An 18,860-nucleotide genomic window follows, 5' to 3' on the forward strand; every position below is an offset into this window, starting at 1 on the left:
CAATTTGAGCAACAAAGTAAATGATGTAGTAGTGGGTTGTAACCCAAAGTATACAATCAATATCTATGAGTCCATACTGATATGAATAAATGATTGACTAAATATGTAAGTGGAAGAGAGATAAAGCTCCCATACAAAAGGTTACAAGTAATATTTGTAAATGTGTTCTACTCCAGGAGGTGGAACATGATTCCTCCCCTCCCTTTTTGAGAGTGGGCTAGACTTAGTCACTTACAAGAATAGATTGTGGAAAGGGAAAAACAGTAACTTTATCGTGAAAAAGTCTGGCAAACACTGTCTTAACCAACTCATGAAATTTTATATCCCAGTGATGTGATGAGAAGGGCAGTTCATTCTGTGATACTCTTTCTAAAAACTTATAACCTCAGCCTAATCTCACACACACACACACACACACACAAAACAAATTTAAATTGAGGGTCATTCTACTAAATACCTGATTAGTACCCCTCAAAACAGTTAAGATCATAGAAAAGAAGCAAAGACTAAAAACTATCACAGACGAGACGAGACTGGGGAGACGTGATGACTATATACAATGTAGTACAAGATGGAAAAACTGATGAATGATAATATCTGAGCTTAGTTAATAGCAGTGTACCAACACTGATTTCTTCATTTTGACAAATGTACCATTGTAATGTAGGATGTTAATGATAGAAGAAACTGAGTGAACGATATACATGTACTTTTTGTACTATCTTTCAACTTTTCAATAAATGTAAAATGATTCCAAAATAAATCTTTATTTAAAAAATTGTTGACAAACTTTTTGATCACATAGAATCAAATGATGTGAAGAATAAAAACTGCTTTGTGTTAACCAGTTTATTCAGTTATCATTTTTTAATGTTGTAACTTCCCCTAAAATAAACTAATAAGCTGTATTGCTACCAGTTAGATTTATAAATTTCCTTATCTATAAATAGCAGTTTTATTTATATTTAAAATTTAGTGACCTTTTAAAAGTCATATTACTATCTGAAACTTGTAAAACAATAAAAGGAGGTTAATAAAGTACAGTTAGTAATTGTATATTTTGAAGGGAAGAAGTTAATAATTTACTGTAGTGGTACGTAGGCTCTGACTTGTGATTTTTTTGAGAATCATAATTTTGAAAGTGCTTATGTTATATTGATACCGTACTTCATTATAATATAGAACTCTGGGAACTTATCATATAAAATAATGTAATAGAACAAAAGAATACTTAAAATAATTTAAAATATAATCCTTATTAACTGTGAAAATGAATATAAGTAAATTTCTTACCATTTTTTTTCCAGATTTATTATCTAGGATAGATTTGGATGAACTAATGAAAAAGGATGAACCACCTCTTGATTTTCCTGATACCTTGGAAGGTTTCGAATATGCTTTTAATGAAAGTAAGTGGTGTATGTTACATATAATACTTACTTAACAATGCTAATAGAATCATAGGACAGATGTTATTTGCTACTTTTATGTGCCAGAAAGAATGTATTATGTATTTCTTTTGAGAAATAACGTCTCATCCTTTCATGGTGAAATTCTTCACTTAATCAAAAGAATCAAGTTATAATTTCCCATGAATTGCCAAATCACTTAAACCAACAGACATGATTTTAGCTTCAGCTTAAATATTTCAACCCTGAGCGTTCCAACTCCCTGGTATCCAATCGGAATTCCCAATTATGTTACATAGACATGTGCTACTGTTTCACATGTTATTTCAAATGAAGTGACTGGCAAAGATTATCTGTGATGATATTTTAAGCATAATATTCAGTTTTGTATGGTATTTTTCAGGAAACATCCTTATTTTAAAATTTATTATTTAAGTTCTGAATCAAATAAACTTTGCAGTTGGGATTTAGAAGGACAGACCATAGATTGCAAGGATGTTTTAGGAACAAAGAGTTATGATTCACTGGGTAAATAACCCACGGTTACACTTGGAGGGTAATGTTATTGCACAGTAGGTAGTATTTCAGTCTGAGCTTTCTAGTTGCTGCTCTGCGTCAGCTGAACTGGAGATCTGTCATCACTGTTAGTGGGCATCCTTTTACAATATCAGTTATACTAGAATATTAAGTGAATTTAAATAGAAGATACTAGCAACTTTGATCTCTTCTGATATTATTTTTCATGCTTTTTAAATAAAGGCTATCTAATGCCAAAATATATATGAGTAGTAATATTTTGGTTTTTTTAAGTTCTTTATACTTTAATTAACAGAATCAAATGAGCACTGTAACATTGCCTCCGCCCCTTTGAAATGATTACTATATAAATTTTTTTTCCAGAACAGGACTGGGCAGTGTGTTAATAGTGTGAGTAACTCATAGAACTGTGGTTGCTTTAGGGACATAGGACATCAGTTTTCATTGAAGCCTATCTTTCACCTTCCTTGAACATTTCTTAAAGTGAGTAGAAAATACAAGAGCAATACACTTTTATCTCTGCCTTTCTTATCAGATACACTCACATGCACATGTGTGCACACACACACACATCTTGGCATGTTTTTGTACACCCTTGCGTGCACATGCCCTCACTCACACTTTTGTATACACCTACACCTTTGCACGTGCACGTGCCCTTTCATGTACACACTTCAAATGCACATGCACCCTTGCACACACCTACCATTTATTTTTAAAATATCCTGGACATTGTGTTGTATAAGTATAGACTAACAGAATGAAGCAAAGATGCTTGCATTCCACAGGTAGAATGTCACTTTTAAGGATCTTATTTTTAGCTCCTTAGAGCTAAAACCAGAGTTCACCTTTGAATTCAGGGTTAATGGTGAATACTTGTTCAAAGAGGGGAAGATTTGAAAGCAGTAAACTGGGTCCCAATATAAAGTCCCTAAAAGGGTAAGTCTAACTGAGTGTCTTTGAGGGCTTCTTTTTCAGGTTTATAAGGACTAAAACTCTTAATGAATGCCTCAAAATGAAATTTTAATTACCTGATTGAAGAAGCTTCTAAATTTTTTTAAAGTATTTTTTTCACATTTTTTTATTGTTGTTCAAATACTGTTGTCTCCATTTTCTTCCCACCATCCCCACAACCCCAGCCATCCCCACTTTTTAAAAGTGTTTTAAAGAACTTACTTGGGTACAAGTAAAATCAGGATACAAAAGTTCACTCTAATCAAAAGGAAAGGGATTCTTTTTACCTGAATCAGACTGATAACTTGTTCTTTTGAATCACTGTGCCTATTTAAATACTTCTTTGGTTTTAAATGTCTATTTAGTCATTCTTCAGTTGTAATTGTGTAAGTCCCAGCTCAAATGTCCTTGCTTTGGAAGATAAAGAAATTGAATGTTTTTCCCCTTTGCTCTTACCCACACTCCCTACACCCTAGGGCAGGCAATATTATGAGGAAGCACACTTTTGTATCACTGAAAAAGTTATTGGATTTATTCGTAGACCTTTTGAGTTTGAATCTTGTCTTTCATGATACCTGATATTCATTAAATTCTCGCAACAGGAAGTACACTATATACTTTCAATTGGTTGTTTCATTTAGGTCAGTGACAGCCTATTTTGGTTCCTAGACTCCACCACGATCTGATAAAATGTATGTATTAATATACACTTCCCAGCATAATGTGCATTTGTGTACACATTTAAAACTTTACAGCTGATTTTAGGGGACCCTAAGCTACAGTGTCCCAAATCAGACCTTTGACAGTTGCTGGAGAGATTTTTCAGACCCTTGGAAAATGCCAGATTTGCAAATACCACTATAACGTAACGATCAAGATAGCTCTTGTGGATAAGAATGCTCACTTTCTTTGTCTTTTTACCCTCTTTTCACTTTCACACTAATGCTAATAATTGGCTATTTGGTGGAGCCTACTTTTTCCTAAAGAATCAAAATCTTTATCACTTTATGAGAATTATGTCTAAAATGAGTAGAGAATTAAAAAGGAAGCCATCTCTTTGAGATGTAGATATAGGTGGGCTGTTAATTTTACTTACTAGCTAGCTAAGTCAGCTCTTTCACACACTAGTCTCACAGAAAACACACTTCACATTTCTACATACCTTACTGTACGTCAGGCACCTTAAAGATTGCCCTAGTCAAAATCATAATTGTTAGATTTGCAGATGCTGTCGGTCTACTGTATTGACATCTCATGTGGGAATATCCCTTTTCTAGAGAGAATAACAGATACATCGTTTAGTTTTTATGATATCATCCGACGTAAAAGAGTATGATAATGATCCAATACAGTGTCTCATATTAAGAGTACTAAAAAGATCTTTATGATAAAAGATTAGCCTTTATTTTACATATTAAAAATACCCACATTTTATATGTGGTAAAATTGATTTATAAAAATAGTGAAGTAGTTTTACTTGGAGTAGTATATTTCCTGGGTTCAGTTTCAGCACCATAACTTTCAAGTCTTTTCTCCACTTCTGCCTCCCCTCATTGGATAAAAATTCCATATTCATTCCATTCATCTTGATCATATTCCTCTTCTGCCTCTACACCTTTTCCTGTGCCTCACTGCTCTTGGACAAAATCCAAACCCAGTAGTTTGGGCCTTCATGTATTTGATCCCAACAGGTCCCCCAGTGTTAAATTTTATTTGGCTCAATGCTTTTTTGTTCCTGTTAAACTTAGTCATTCTCTGTTGTTTAAATTTGTTGTCCATTTTTCGTTATTTTATTTATATTGCTGGGGGGAAGGGGAGAGTTAAAGCAATTCACCTGTGGTCTATTTCTCGCCTGGGAATACTCCTAGGGTAAGAAAGAAGACAGGTGGCCTGGTCTTTTCTTTTGTAAACATGCTGCGCATTTCATCTTTTAGTGAATATAGACTAGTGTTAGCTGTGAGGAGAGTCCTTATTCATGGAAGTATTCAGCAGGATGACTCGTTTGGCTCTGCTCATGAGAAACAAGCCTATAATCTGTGGATATGTGAGGCATGTTTCTCTGAAGAATACTGTACAGGCAGCACCACTAGTGCGCTGGCACATGAAATGGAAGTGTGTTGCAACCAGAATGCTCACCAATGTGGGAGGTAAGCTGCGTGGATCAGTCACAGAGCTCACCTACTGTGGACCAGAGAGTGCTATCTAGTGAGAGGAAAGGACCGGGGAAGAAACTCCCAGGCTCTTTCAGACCTCTCCCTGTTGTGTCTGCCCCTTGATTGCTTATACCCATGAAATTGGTAGTAAAGTTATTCATTTTCAGTAAAAGCTCTGGATTGAGTGAGTCTGACTTGATAGTCCAAACCAGTATTGGCTCACTGAGTATCTCATTTCTGCTTGAAATTCTGCCCATATTTCAAAGCCTGCTTGAGAAGTCTCACCAAAACCTTCTGAGCCTGTCTGGCCTATTGCTATCCTTCAAATGAATCCAAACTCATTTTAGACTTTATTGTCTGTGTGAATTGCTTGTGGTAGTTTTTAGATTGTTGGCTTTATTCTTGTTTAACTTACTGAAAGTTGCTTAACTTTTTAATACTTAAGCTTTTACTCTTCACATACATAGCCTCTAAGTTTAAGAACTAGGACCTTATATATTGTAGGCCCTCAAATGCTGGTAATTTAGATTAGAACATGAAGATCAAAAAACATAGCATTTGAGTACTTGAGGGCATTGTATTAGCGTTTTTATGTCTTTTCATCATATTGACATTTGAAGAAAAAAATCTAATGAAAAAATGAGACAGTTCTGACAAAGCTCTTTTAAATTTTCCTTAGACATTGGTTTTACTTCCCATATTATTATACATGTACTCTGAATCATAGCAATATTGTTTGTTTATCTTCTAGAGGGACAGTTAAGACACATAAAGACTGGGGAACCGTTTGTTTTTAACTACCGAGAAGACTTGCACAGATGGAACCAGAAAAGATATGAAGCTCTAGGAGAGGTATGGTTATGTGTACAACTTCAGCCTTGCTTTTCTCAATTTTAAATAGTCTGAATAGAAGTTTTAGAGTTGAAGCAGTTTATGCACTTGTTCTACAAAAAGTGGTTTCAAAAAGCTTAGCTTGTAGCAGGTGAACTTGTTAGCTTGCAAACAGGGTAAAGTATGAGGACCTTCACAGTTTTGACATTGTTCTCCTGCATTTAAAATTTAATTATATGTAGTGCCCTGAATAATTTCTTCTGCACATATAATAAGTTTGCCCATTTTCACTTGAATTCAATAATTATATGCTGTGAACTTGTAGTATTTTCATTAGAGAGTGTTTATGCTATATGGCCATAAAGAAGAGCTAGGTTTGTTTGTTTTAATTTTACATTTTATTCTTTTGCATAAGCCCTGTAGTCTTGTTCATTTGGACAAGTTCTGTTCTCCAAATGTACATTGTCCTTCTTGGCATCTGCATCTTTTTCATTCTCAACCTCTGTCATCCAATATCATCTATAGCAAAATCTAGTTAGTGTGTTTTATTAGGTAATCCCTGTATAAGTGATTCCTTTCTCTTAGGATTTCCCACCTAAGTTTTGGAGATAGGGAGAGTTACAGAGTTATTTTTGGTGGACCTTACTCCATGATAGTCGAAATATTTTGTTTTCACTTTAATGATTAATAATAAAATATTCTGCATGATCTAGATTTCCACCCCCTTTGCCTGCACTCACATTTGTGTTTGTGACTGCATTGGCCCCAACTGATCGACCAAAATCACAGGATTTAACTTGTAATGCAGTGTTTTCAAATTTAGATCGTAGACCCCTGAGCTTCATGTACCAATCTCTTTAATTCCCCAATATATTGATCAATAGTAAACATAACTTTCCAGCATAAAAGTGAGCACAACAAAGACCCAAGGGTTGGAGAAGACAGTCAGGTTGTTATGACATTTGTTACATTTCATCCTGCTTCTCATGTCTTATTTGAAATACTTGATTTCATTGCTAATTTCACTGTTGAAAGTTGGTAATTACTAGTACAAATACTAGTTATATACAAATAATGACACAATTTGCACTTCAGTAAATATGTTTAGAGTTTATTATAGTAGGTTTAACGCATATGTGGACCTGTCTTTTCATTTGTATTCCTTAATTTCTATTTCCAAGCTGTGCATTCCAGTCTCAAGTTAGATTTAACCAACTTACTATCCTTCATTTACTACACCTTATACTTTCCTTACACTGTTTTCTCTTTGAAGTACCCTTCCTTCCTTGTTCACAGTCCCCTCCCTCCACTTGCCTTCAGGTTTAGGCTCAGAGGTCTCCTCTAAGAAGCCTTCCCTCATCTCTTCAGCTGTAGTCTTTCTCTCTTCTCAATTCCCTTTCTTGCTATTGGCTTTTTCTTCCAAAAAATACTAAAGATGGATGCCATTTAGTGCAGTAAAAATTAAAATAAAACTAAAAAGAAAATAGAATAAAAAAGAAAATAATGTTAGTAAACTAAAGGCATGGGTTTGCTTTATTTTTCTTAAGGTACTACACTCTGTATTATATTTTTTATGCATATCTTTAAGTTACTGGGAAAAACATTCTGTGTTTTCATGATATTTGTTTGAAGATAAATGAGTGTGAGACAAATATATAAACTAGTATAAATTCTGGATCTATGCATTTTTAGGAAATTTCTTAATGTTAGGAATTTAAACATAAAGACATGTATTTTCTTATTGGAATGAAAGAACGTAATCTGTTAATGATAATTTTCCTACTTGTAAAGCTAAATAATTTTGCTTTATTCTCATTCCTATTTACATTCTAAAAGTTTTAGACTTTAAAGCTTTGCTGATTAAAATTACTTGATAAAAAAATAGACTCTATTCATGACATATTTTGTTTGAAAAATTTTAACCTTTATAGTCAAAATGTAGACTTATGTTACTATAATTAAGAATATGTATGGTAAATCCTTACATAACTGCTCACAGTTCTTAAAAACAAATAAACCTTTGTATTCAATTCCTACAAATAATGTGCTTTGTATTACCAATAAGATCTTTAGGTTCATTAAGCAATATCCTGTAGAAAGCGTGTCACCAGGCAGTGGACGTAGAGCACTGAAAACCTCCTTCTCCTCCTCAGTGGATAGGGCTGAATTCAGTAGATAGTACAAATTTCAGTTTATTGTCTGGGAAGCTGCCTTAAGAAACAGCTTTTAATATACTTAGGATTAAAGTTTAAAGGAGACAGGCTTTTACTTTTACAATCTAAACCAAAACTCCTTCTGATTATGTAGTATTTTTCTACTAAATTATCAAATTTTGTCTTCAGCTGAGAACTATTATACAGAATGGGGCAAAAGTAGGCTTACAGTTGTTTGTATGGAAAAATAATACAATAATCAATAAATAATAATACAAAAGTAAACTCTGTTCCACATACAACTGTAAACCTACTTTTGCCCCACTCTGTATGTTTCACCACCACTGTTTTAGTTTATGTTTATTTCTCACTTAAGATTATTATAGTAGTCGTTCAGCAGAAATTGTTTTTAAGACTTGCTCTTGAGATGCTCTATCATTTCTATGTAAATTAAGCTTATTGTGTAAATAAAATAAACTGAGATGTCAGTTTGCTTATAGAATACAGTGCCCTCACTACACAAAAAAATACTCTTTACATTCCCATAGTTACATTTTTTGTGAAACATATGCTTTTGCTAATATGTATATATTTTTTACTGTTTACCTATAGCTTGATTAAAAGTTTGTATTATTTCTTTAAATTTAGAAAAATAGCTATGAGTTGAATGAGGTAATTTTGAAAGTAGTAACTTTGAAAGGGTAACTTTGAAAGTAGGAGTCTTCAGTGTATATATATTGGGGCTGCACGCTAGAGAATGTTTCTGGTAGACTGTCAGAAAGACTAACGGCTATCTTGTTAAGTGGTAAATAGAATGGCAAAAACTCAGCATGTAACTTGTAAAGTTTTGTCAACTCTTTCATGTCAATACTGAATTACTATTAAATGGAGAATTTATAATCCGGCAGAAATTCTAATGAAAGAGAGATTCGATTTTCTTGCCTAATTTGGGTCTTTGCATTTCCTTTGATATTTATCTTGCTTACTTCTTTAAGAAGTAATAAATTGTCAATGTGCTTAATAAGAGAATAGCAGTGATTACGTGATTAATAAGAGAATAGGTAGTCCTATAGGCTTGGCTCTTTTTCTATGGATAGGATTGCACTTAGAAAAAGAGCTAAGGGCATAATTTTTTTCCTGCACCTGAGTTAGTAATATATTTTGTAAAATAGTGGAAAACTATTGAAAAATGTTACATTTTAAAAATGGAATTTATTAAAGAATATAGACCAGTGGTGTCTTAAAGGTTTTTATGAACAGTGGCCATATTCAGGTATTTGAAATAGGTGCAACTTAAAGTAAGGAACTATAATATAAATTATCATTATTTAATATTCAAGTATTTTAATATATTATGATTATCTGTATATAATTAATACCTTCATATAATGTGAGATTACATGTCTTCAATTGTGATAGAAACAAAGGGCTGGCTATTAGGAGATCTGGGACCTAGTTCTGTCTCAGTCACTATCTGTGTGACTGTAGAAAAATAATTATTTCTTAGCTTCCACTCTAAAATGTGGATAAAATTTTCTGTACTATTGTGAGGAATAATAAGATGCATGCATGTGATATTTGATATTCTTTACTGTGCCCAGCAAATATTAGGAGCATGGAATGAAAATAGAACTCTACTATTAAGATTTCTAGTTTACCTTTATGAGTAACATGAAGGTTTAATTTCTTATTTTTTTTCCTCTTTCATTGCTCTTTCTCTTTGTCTAATTATTATTACTGGAATAAAATTTATATTTCAGTGATAGAAACAAAGAAATTACCATTGGTCCAGAGTTGGTTAGCAGTCTCCTTGACTTCCATCTCTCTCTCTAGTATTCATTCCTACAAGCGGTGTATGTACTATATCCAGGATGGTATCAGTAATTAGACATCTTAGAATTGAAGAAATAGTCATTGAAATAATGAGAAAACCCAAGTGAGAACAATTGTAAGCCTCTTAGAAACAGACATACAGATGAATTGGACATAATACAAAGTCCAGAAGTATATTGAAAGTTAAATACACATGGAAATATCATTCATGTTATGATACAATCAGATCATTGGAGCAAAAGGGACTTTAAATAATGGATAGATAAGAATTCTACATAAGAAGATAAAATTTGACTATACATCACAATGTATATTGTGATCATAACAAACATCATAACGAACTCCAAATGGGTCAGAGATTCAAATACAGAAAATTAAATAACACCTATCAACCCTACAGTAGCACTGATTGTAGTTTTGAAATACCAACCCAGTATCAGTGATTATGGTTTTGAAATACTGCTTCCCATTAAAGCAACCTGATTTCTTTGGAGAAATGTTGGATTCCTATCCAGGGCAAGAAACAAATGACGTGAGCCTGGAATATTATGTCATATTAGATTACTGCCAAAGATTACTATCTCTTCTAAAAAAAAAAAGTCAAAAAAACCCCAGCAAAGTACCACTCACTAATGGGCAAAAGGCAAGCAGTTCCTGGGGGAGGGGGCGCAGGGTGGGAGGCGCCCTGCTATGCACATAGCCTTTAAACATATGAAAAGATGTTTAACCTCACCCATAATGAAAGACTATACTGAAATAACATTTCTCACCTGTCAGGTTGACAGAAATCAATAAGCTTTCGCATACTTACCATATAAAGCAGTAAAGAGAAAGGACCTGTTACCAACATGTAAAATAGTATAATCTCTTTAGAGAGGAAATTGCCACATCTTACAAAATTACAGATGCATTTCCCTTTAGTGTGAGAAAGGAGAGGAAAGAGATGTATATATTTGTTTGTTTATTTTTGTGGAAAATCTAGAAAGATAAAATTAGTGTTTATCTTTGGGAATGTGGAGGAATGAGATGAAGGAATGGCATTGAGAAATTCCTAATACTTTTTTGTATAGTTTTGATTTTTTGAACCATACACATATTTTAATATGTTAAGGGCAAAAAGTACATAAATTGAAAAGAAGTTGAAGCTAATGAACCTAAGTATACATCATGTATCTAGTTGGTAACATAACCAAATAGAAAAAAGAATTATTTCAGATGTCTTTTGGATACAGTACTTTGTACTTCCTTTGCTGGATTTGTCTTAAGCATGAGAAGAATGGCCAATGAAATGTTAAAATTAAATCAGTGGTTTTATTGTAATGAGTGATATTGGTATAAAAATTTTGATACTGCCCTGGCTGGTATGGCTCAGTGGATTGAGTGCTGGCCTAGGAACCAGAGGGTCACTGGTTAGATTCCCAGTCAGGGGGCATGCCTGGGTTGTTGGCCAGGTCCCCAGTAGGGGGCGTGCGAGAGGAACATCAACCTTACATTGAGGTTTCCCTCTCTCCCTACTTTCCCCTCTGTCATAAAAATAATAAAATAAAATCTTTAAAAATATTTTGATACTATTTTATAAATACGGTTAAGTATTAAAACACATAAGTAAATGTAATTGTAAATTACGATTTCCAGGATTGGAGAAAGGAGATACAAATATAACGTCAAAGCAGTTAGGAAAACCCCCGTAGAGTAAAACGTAGATTTTGGAATATCACGGTAACTATGCAAACAAGGGCTCAGCCGCTTGGTGCCTTTAATTTACATGACTCAACAATTGGTGTTGCAGGAAACAGGTTCTTATTAACAGGGTTCTAACCTTGGGGGAACTGAGAACACTCCTGTTAAGAGCCCTGTTCTCTCTTTCAGGAGACCCAGCACTTCCCTTGCTCCCCAAAAGGTCACAAGCCAAAACCATGCCCAGAAATTCCCATATCCTTATCTGTTCTTAAGCTGGCTGCATAAACGGATTTCCATCATCTCTGAAAGGTGCACGTGTGGGTCTCAGAGTCTCCATCCTCTCGCAGCAGCTCTCTCCTTCAGTACCTGGGGTACACTGTTCTCAGCTCCATGCAGCAGTCCAGGAAACCGTGTGCCACATACACTGTCCCAGCGTGGGACCCTGCCTCCAAGAGTGGGCTCCCCTCCTTTGTGGGGTCTAAGCCCCTGGTGGGTCCTGCTTCTCCGAGTCCCATGAGTGCTCCTGGCAAGGCCAGAAGCCCAGAATGTCCAAATGCCTAAAGCCTAGAGGGAGAGAGCTTACAGCAAGGTCTAAAGTCCTGTACTAAGAGTCCCCATACTGAGAGAGTGACTTCTTAGTATGTCCATCAAAGAAGCAAAAGTCTGCAGCTCAGCTTTCTTGGTCACAGTTCAGCTCCAAGCACGTCTCGTGTCTGTGTGTGGCCTGGCGGGTGCCCTGCAGCACCACCAGCTCTGTCACCCTCTTCTAGAGGCAGACTCCCAGGCAGGCAGACCTCGAGTCAGCCTCTTCTGCAGACTTGTAGGCAGACATCCTCTGACCTCAAGGCAGCCCGCTTCAATTTAAATGCTCCACTGAGAACTTCCTTCTTGATTTAATATCCGGCGCTTCCTAAGGTACATTAGTGTCTGCCGTTTTTGTCAGCTCCCCAGTATCTTTGACTCTTTTTTGGCTGCTATCTTTAGTCAGGGCAAGTGTTCCCAGCCACAAATAGGCATCCAGGGTGGGCATCTGCCCCTGACGATGTCCATGAGGCACTGTCAATATACAGTTCGCCCCAAGCAGCAGCCTTCTCCCCTTCAGGAAGGCACCACTATTAATTTGTCTTTGTTATGCTATGATGCTATGTGTCTTAAATGCTGTACTTCCTGCTCTGTGAGCACCCCTCCTACCCCACATCCTACCTGAAGGCAGGATTGTGGGGGTGTTCCCCTATTATTAGAGGATCCCATGTATGCACCCCATTACATCACTATAAACTCATTATTTTTTAAAATACACATTGTAGTTCTACTCACTAGAAAGGCCTGGAAGTAGTGATTCCTTAATAGCAATGAGTACCCTTAGTGGTAAGATCTTGGTTCCTAAATGCATTAACTAGTAAAAGGAGCCAGGGCTCCTGAGAGTAAAGGCTGATTCCAGATCTGGAACTGGGGAAATAAAAGATGAAGGAACAGTCTAATGGAACTACATGATAAGGACAGAAGAACCAACTTGAAAAGGGCTTCTAAAGTTGGGACAATTTGAAGATAAAACAGAATAAGTGTTCTAGTGATTATAAAACATTTAATAAAAAGACATGATTCCATAATATTTTTAAAAAATATAATTAGCTATCATCAGATGAAAATTATCTAAATATTGGTAATCATAGGGAAAGAATTAAGTGACTAGATTTTATGAGGAACTGTAATTCATTCATAGGTGAGGAATGAATCTTCTTTAATAAAGAATACTGGCTAGTAAAAATAAAAAATATAATTGAATTAGAAAGTCATCATTTTGCTGCCTCTGGTAGACATAATTCTAAAGATTTTCCCCAAAGATTACCATTTCCTGCTTATTCCATCAAATGCTAATCTAGGTGCTGCTGTTAAGGAACTTTTCAGATGTAAATAAGGTCACTAGTCAACTGACTACTCAGTCCCTCTTGGATTCAAGTCTACCATGTGATGCCTACTGATTTAATCCCATCAAACCCACTGTTTCTTTTTATCCTGTTTAATTGCTTTCCATCCACAGAAACAAGGGTGAGAGGTATTTGTACACAGATCACTGTGGCACGACAGGCATGTAACAGCTATATTTTGTCCATTGTAGCCAGGAATCTTTCTAAGCTTTCAATCATTAAGGTTTATAGTTACACAGTTGTCAGTCTGCTAGGGTTGTGTGTGGCATGATTTGATGACCCAGCATGGTGCGATTCTAGGAAATTCCTTCTCAGATGATATTCTTTGTAGTAAATGCAGCCTGAAAAATAAGAATCAAAAGATGGTATATTACTGGAGTTTCTTTCATTCATAACTTGGTCCTATTTGTCGTCATAATGATTGACCAAAATGTCTCCATTTTGATGCTACTCAGGTTAGACCTCATCAGGTTCCAATGCAGAGCCAGTCTTGACAGACAGACAGCTTCACATCTTCAGGCATCTGTTATAAGTTTCTAAGACACATATTATTTTCCTCCTTGGAGTTTATCTGAGGGGACCAATCAAGTGTTAGATTTCCTTGTTGCATATTCATTTATTCTTTCATCTACCTTAAGCTATTATTTATTTCTTTTTTTTACTTGTTATTTATTTTAAGCCAAACCATTCCAGTTTTGGAAGGGACATCAGGTTTATCTACAGTGCTGGCCCAGTTTTCTGGAAGAAGTATGAGGCTAGCAAGTGCTTCCCCTTCAGTACTTCCCTGCTCACATAGGGTAGGGCCACACAGATGGAGAACTAGTGGGGGATATTTTGGCCACTAGGCACTACAGCTGCAGTCACTGTCATCCTCAATTTTGCAAGATGGGTTGAAGGCATAATCCATCCCGTCTAGGCCTTTACATATTCTGGAATAAAAGCTTAAAGCCATAATTACAGTTTCTTGCTTTGGGATTATGCCTGGTTCTACCATCCACCGTTCAAACCCTAGAACTGGAATGGCTTCATAAAGTAGAGAAGGCATGTTAAAGTAGTGTGGGGAAGAATTATATGGTCGTACCAGCATCCTCCCCAACCCCATCTTTCTCAGATCACTTGTAAAAGCAGAGGAATCTGTCTTGTGGAGACCTGCCTTTGGTCCCCTTCATGTTGAGTGTGAGCATATACTTGTGAATGTCCTCCTTGACATTATTTCCAACCATTTTGGTAATAAATGTTCAGTGGCCTCTTCCAGTTTTTGTAAACCACTGTTCAGAGGATGATAAGCCATGTGATATATCCATTTGATGTGTTGTTTCCTCACTCATAAAATACAGTTTTTGATCTGAAGATAAACTTGGCTTTCCAAATTGGTACCATATATATGAGGTCTGTCCACAAAAAGTCCAGCCATTGTCAATATGACGAGAATGGTTTGCACCATTTACACAACACTGGTGTACCCTGGCAGCCGAGAGTGGACTGAAATGCACATGCCTGAACAATGGCGACCTCACAGTACCTAGTCAGTGGGGGCGGTAGATGGCCTTCAGTGACCATGTGTACTATGGCTGTGACATTCAAAATGATCGAGCAAGTGGAGCAACAAATCTGCATCAAGTTTTGCATTAAGCTTGAACATTCCTCCATGGAAGCTATTCGGATGATTCAGAAGATTCAGAAGGCTGCGGCTATGGGCAGGCAACTGGTGATTGGCAGCTTCATCATGACGACGTGCCCGCTTGTGCATCATTTCTAGTGCAGAGTCTTTTGGTGAAACATCACATCACCCAGTTGACTCAGCTCCTCTACAGCCCAGATTTGGTGTCCTGCGACTTCTGGCTTCTCTGGAAACTAAAATAACCTTTGAAAGGGAAGAAATTTCAGACCACCAGTGAGATTCAGGAAAATACAATGGGGCAGCTGATGGCGACTGGGAGAACTGTGTGAGGTCCCAAGGTGCTGCCTACTTTGAAGGGGACCGTGGTGTCATTGTCCTATGTACAATGTTTCTTGTATTATGTATCTTCTTCAGTAAATGTCTCTTTTTTCATAACATGGCAGGATACCTTCTGGACAGCCTATGTATATATATTTATATAAAAATATATATTTATATATATTCTGGACAACATATATATATGTATAGATATATGTATATATTTGCTTCAGTCGTTTTATTATGCTTTGAGTGTCTCTATCTACCACCAGGTATGCAAAGCTTAGTCCAGAGTAAGTGCCTGTACCTGCAACACCCATTATAGGCTCCTGGGGCTATGGGCAGTGTTCATTTGCCAGCTGTGTGCAGAGCCGTCACTGTAGGAGATCTGCCCATAGATGTTTGCAGTCTGTCTTTCTCATTGGTGGATAGAATAGTCCTTGTTACTGGTGAATTCAGATAATCCTCTGGCAAAACAGCAAATGTAAATTAGGGTCCTTCCCATATGAAGACAAATGGTGGTTAACTCTTTTCTGATGTCAAGAAAAAGGCATTTGTGAGATCAAAAAAATAGTAATGTCCTTCGTTAGGTCATATTGAAGGACTGCTACCCTGTTTTTAACTTGCAGAAAGAGAGGTTGATAGAGAAGGATATAATTTTTCCTGATGAGCTTGGTGCTGGGTGGAACAAATAAGGTAATAAAATCATAACTTTGATGTAAACAGCTGGAACATTTAATAACTGAGGTCAGATGGGGTGCAGGTATTTCCTTAATGACCAATGACAGTGAGACAGCGGTTTGAGTTGATTTGTCCTGAAGCTGAGCCAAATACAGAGTAATTGGGAGTATGCAGTCACACACACACATACACAGAGAGTTTTAAAATGAAGATATGGATTCATCCAATGAAAGATTTTCCAGAATTTTTTCAATCACTTTTGCAAACCTTAGGAGAAGACAATTTTCAACTAAAGTAGGCAATTACTACATTAGTACTTAGGTAAGATTTCCGAAAGAGACTCTCCTGGGCTGTGGTGGTGTTCCTGGTTAGAATTGGTAGCCCTGTGTGGCAGGTAACTGTCATGTCACAGCAACCATCAGTTAGAAATCATGTTACTGCCTTCTGTCATTAACTCACTGTGTGCCGCATAAAGCAACAGACTGGAAACACACAGCCTTGACCTGCCGACATCAGTGTCCACTCCTCCATGCTCAGAGATTTAAGGTAATGTGTTATAAAGCTAAGTGTTTTCTCTCCAAAATATATAAAGAACTCATACGACTCAACACCAGGAAGACAAACAATCCAATTAAAAATGAGCAGAGGATCTCAACAGACACTTCCCCAAGGAGACCTAGAGACATATGAAAGGATGCTCAATGTCACTAGCTATCAGAGAGATGCAAATTAAAACCACAATGAGATACCAATTCATTCTGGTCAGAATGGCCATCATTAACAAATCGACAAACAAGTGCTGGTGAGGATGTAGGGAAAAGGGAACCCTAGGACACTGTTGGTAGGAATGCAGACTGGTGCAGCCACTGTGGAAAACAGTGTGGAATTTCCTCAGGAAACTAAAAATGGAACTGCCTTTTCACCCAGTGATCCCATTGCTGGGATTATACCCTCAGAATCCTGAAACACCAATTCAAAAGAACCTATGCACCCCTGTGTTCACAGCAGCACAATTTACAATAGCCAAGTGCTGGAAGCAACCTAAGTGCCCATCAGTAAATGAGTGGATCAAACAAATGGTACATTTACACAATGGAATTCTACGCAGCAGAAAGAAAGAAGAAGCTCCTACCTTTCACAACAGCATAGGTGGAACTGGACACTATGTGCTAAGTGAAATACAGGCAGTGAAAGAAAAATACCATATGATGATCTCACCTACAAGAGGAACCTAATGAACAAAACAAATGAGCATAATAAAGCCAGAGTCATGGAAACAAAGAACAGACTGACAGTGACCAGATGGGGAGGAAGGGGTTAAGGGGAAGAAAGGGGAAGGGTCTAGTCAAGGAACAAGTATAAAGGACCCATGGACATGGACAACAGGGTGGGGATTCACTGTGGGAGTGGGGCTGGGTGGGGCAGGAGAGAGCAATGGGGAAAATTGGGACAACTATAATAGATCAACAATTTTTTAAAAAGCTAAGTGTTTATATTAGGGTAGAAGTAGCCTCAGTTTGCCTACAGTTTGATAACTTTTGAAGGAAAAAGATTCATTGTATGCTACCTGAATACATTATTACTTGCTTTTTCAAATATTTAGGCTGTGATGTTTCTCTTATTAAAAGTTATCCCTGGAGCAGTTTTATATACAAATTGTCATCTATACATAGATCTTCAGGACCAAGTAGGGAGTTACCTGTATTAAATGTGAATTGTGAGTCGATACTCACCGTTTGTCCATTCTGACCCTTTATACCTTCCAAGTTGTTTCGTGTGAGTCTGCTGGTAAAGGCCCTATGTGTTAGCTACTGGAAATGGGAATGAGAAGTAGGTATGCATGCTTAAACTTGTGATTGTTAATAATGTGGATACTATTTTGTTCATTTCTAGAGGTACCCCCCAAATGATAATATCATAGATTTTAAAGTAATGTGTAATATGTAAATAATTCTGTGGGAAGTAACAAAAATAAATTTACCTAGCTTCTCTTTTCACTTTTATTCTATTTTGATGTGTATAGTTATGCCGTGACCCATCTTCTGTCAATTATGTGCTCCCCTTCATCTTTCATCGCACTTCCTGTGCTACCTTTTTCCACTCAGCCTTTAAGCATGCATAAGTCTCTCTCCTCTTAATGATTTTTAGTCCTTCTTTTGTTTGCTTGTTTAGCAACATTTGACATCAGGACTTCTTTTTTTTTTTTTTTTCAAAATATCATCCTAACCATGCTCTTGTGTTGCAGTAGTCTTTAGTTCTCTTCTTACCCCTGTGTACACTTGTTCTCCATCTCCTTTGCCATTGTTTTACTTTTATCAGCCCCTTAATGTTAGATTTGTCAAGGCTCAGTTTTTGGTCTTCTTTCTTTCTCTGTGAATGATTTCACTCCCATAGCTTCTTATTCTATCTCTGTGCTATTTGTTCTAAATCCTAATCTACATCCTTTTCTCCCTGTGCTCTGGACAGCTTAGCTTGTGTATCTCATTAGGCACCTTACACTCTGCATGTGGGAAACAGAACTGATCATCTTTCCACCCCCAGGAAGCATGTTCCTATATATCACTAATGTAGCTAGTCACCCCGACCAGCTACCTATGAGTTACACTTGGGTTTCTTCTCTCCCTCAATTTGTAGAGCTTGCCACTATTTCTAATTTCCTACTAACTGTTACTCTAATCCTCTCCATTCATATGGAGTCTGCCCTAGTCTAGACTCCTTTTCTTTGCTCATTTATTTATTCATTCATTTAATCACAAATTTAA

At 36.5% G+C, this 18,860-nt stretch overlaps 1 protein-coding gene across 2 annotated transcripts in view; it reads left to right on the top strand.

The window, feature by feature from the left end:
• ARB2A (ARB2 cotranscriptional regulator A) overlaps positions 1–18,860 on the top strand; it is a 404,957-nt gene that overhangs the window by 38,441 nt on the left and 347,656 nt on the right. For both annotated transcript variants that reach the window (XM_024563510.4, XM_024563505.3), the window contains 2 exons: positions 1,308–1,409; positions 5,805–5,905. In XM_024563510.4, the coding sequence (XP_024419278.1) occupies positions 1,340–1,409; positions 5,805–5,905 (171 nt within the window). In that variant the 5' untranslated portion in view covers positions 1,308–1,339. The remainder of the gene's footprint in view (positions 1–1,307; positions 1,410–5,804; positions 5,906–18,860) is intronic.

This window comes from Desmodus rotundus, chromosome 1 (genome assembly GCF_022682495.2).
Source record: "Desmodus rotundus isolate HL8 chromosome 1, HLdesRot8A.1, whole genome shotgun sequence".
NCBI lineage: Eukaryota > Metazoa > Chordata > Mammalia > Chiroptera > Phyllostomidae > Desmodus > Desmodus rotundus.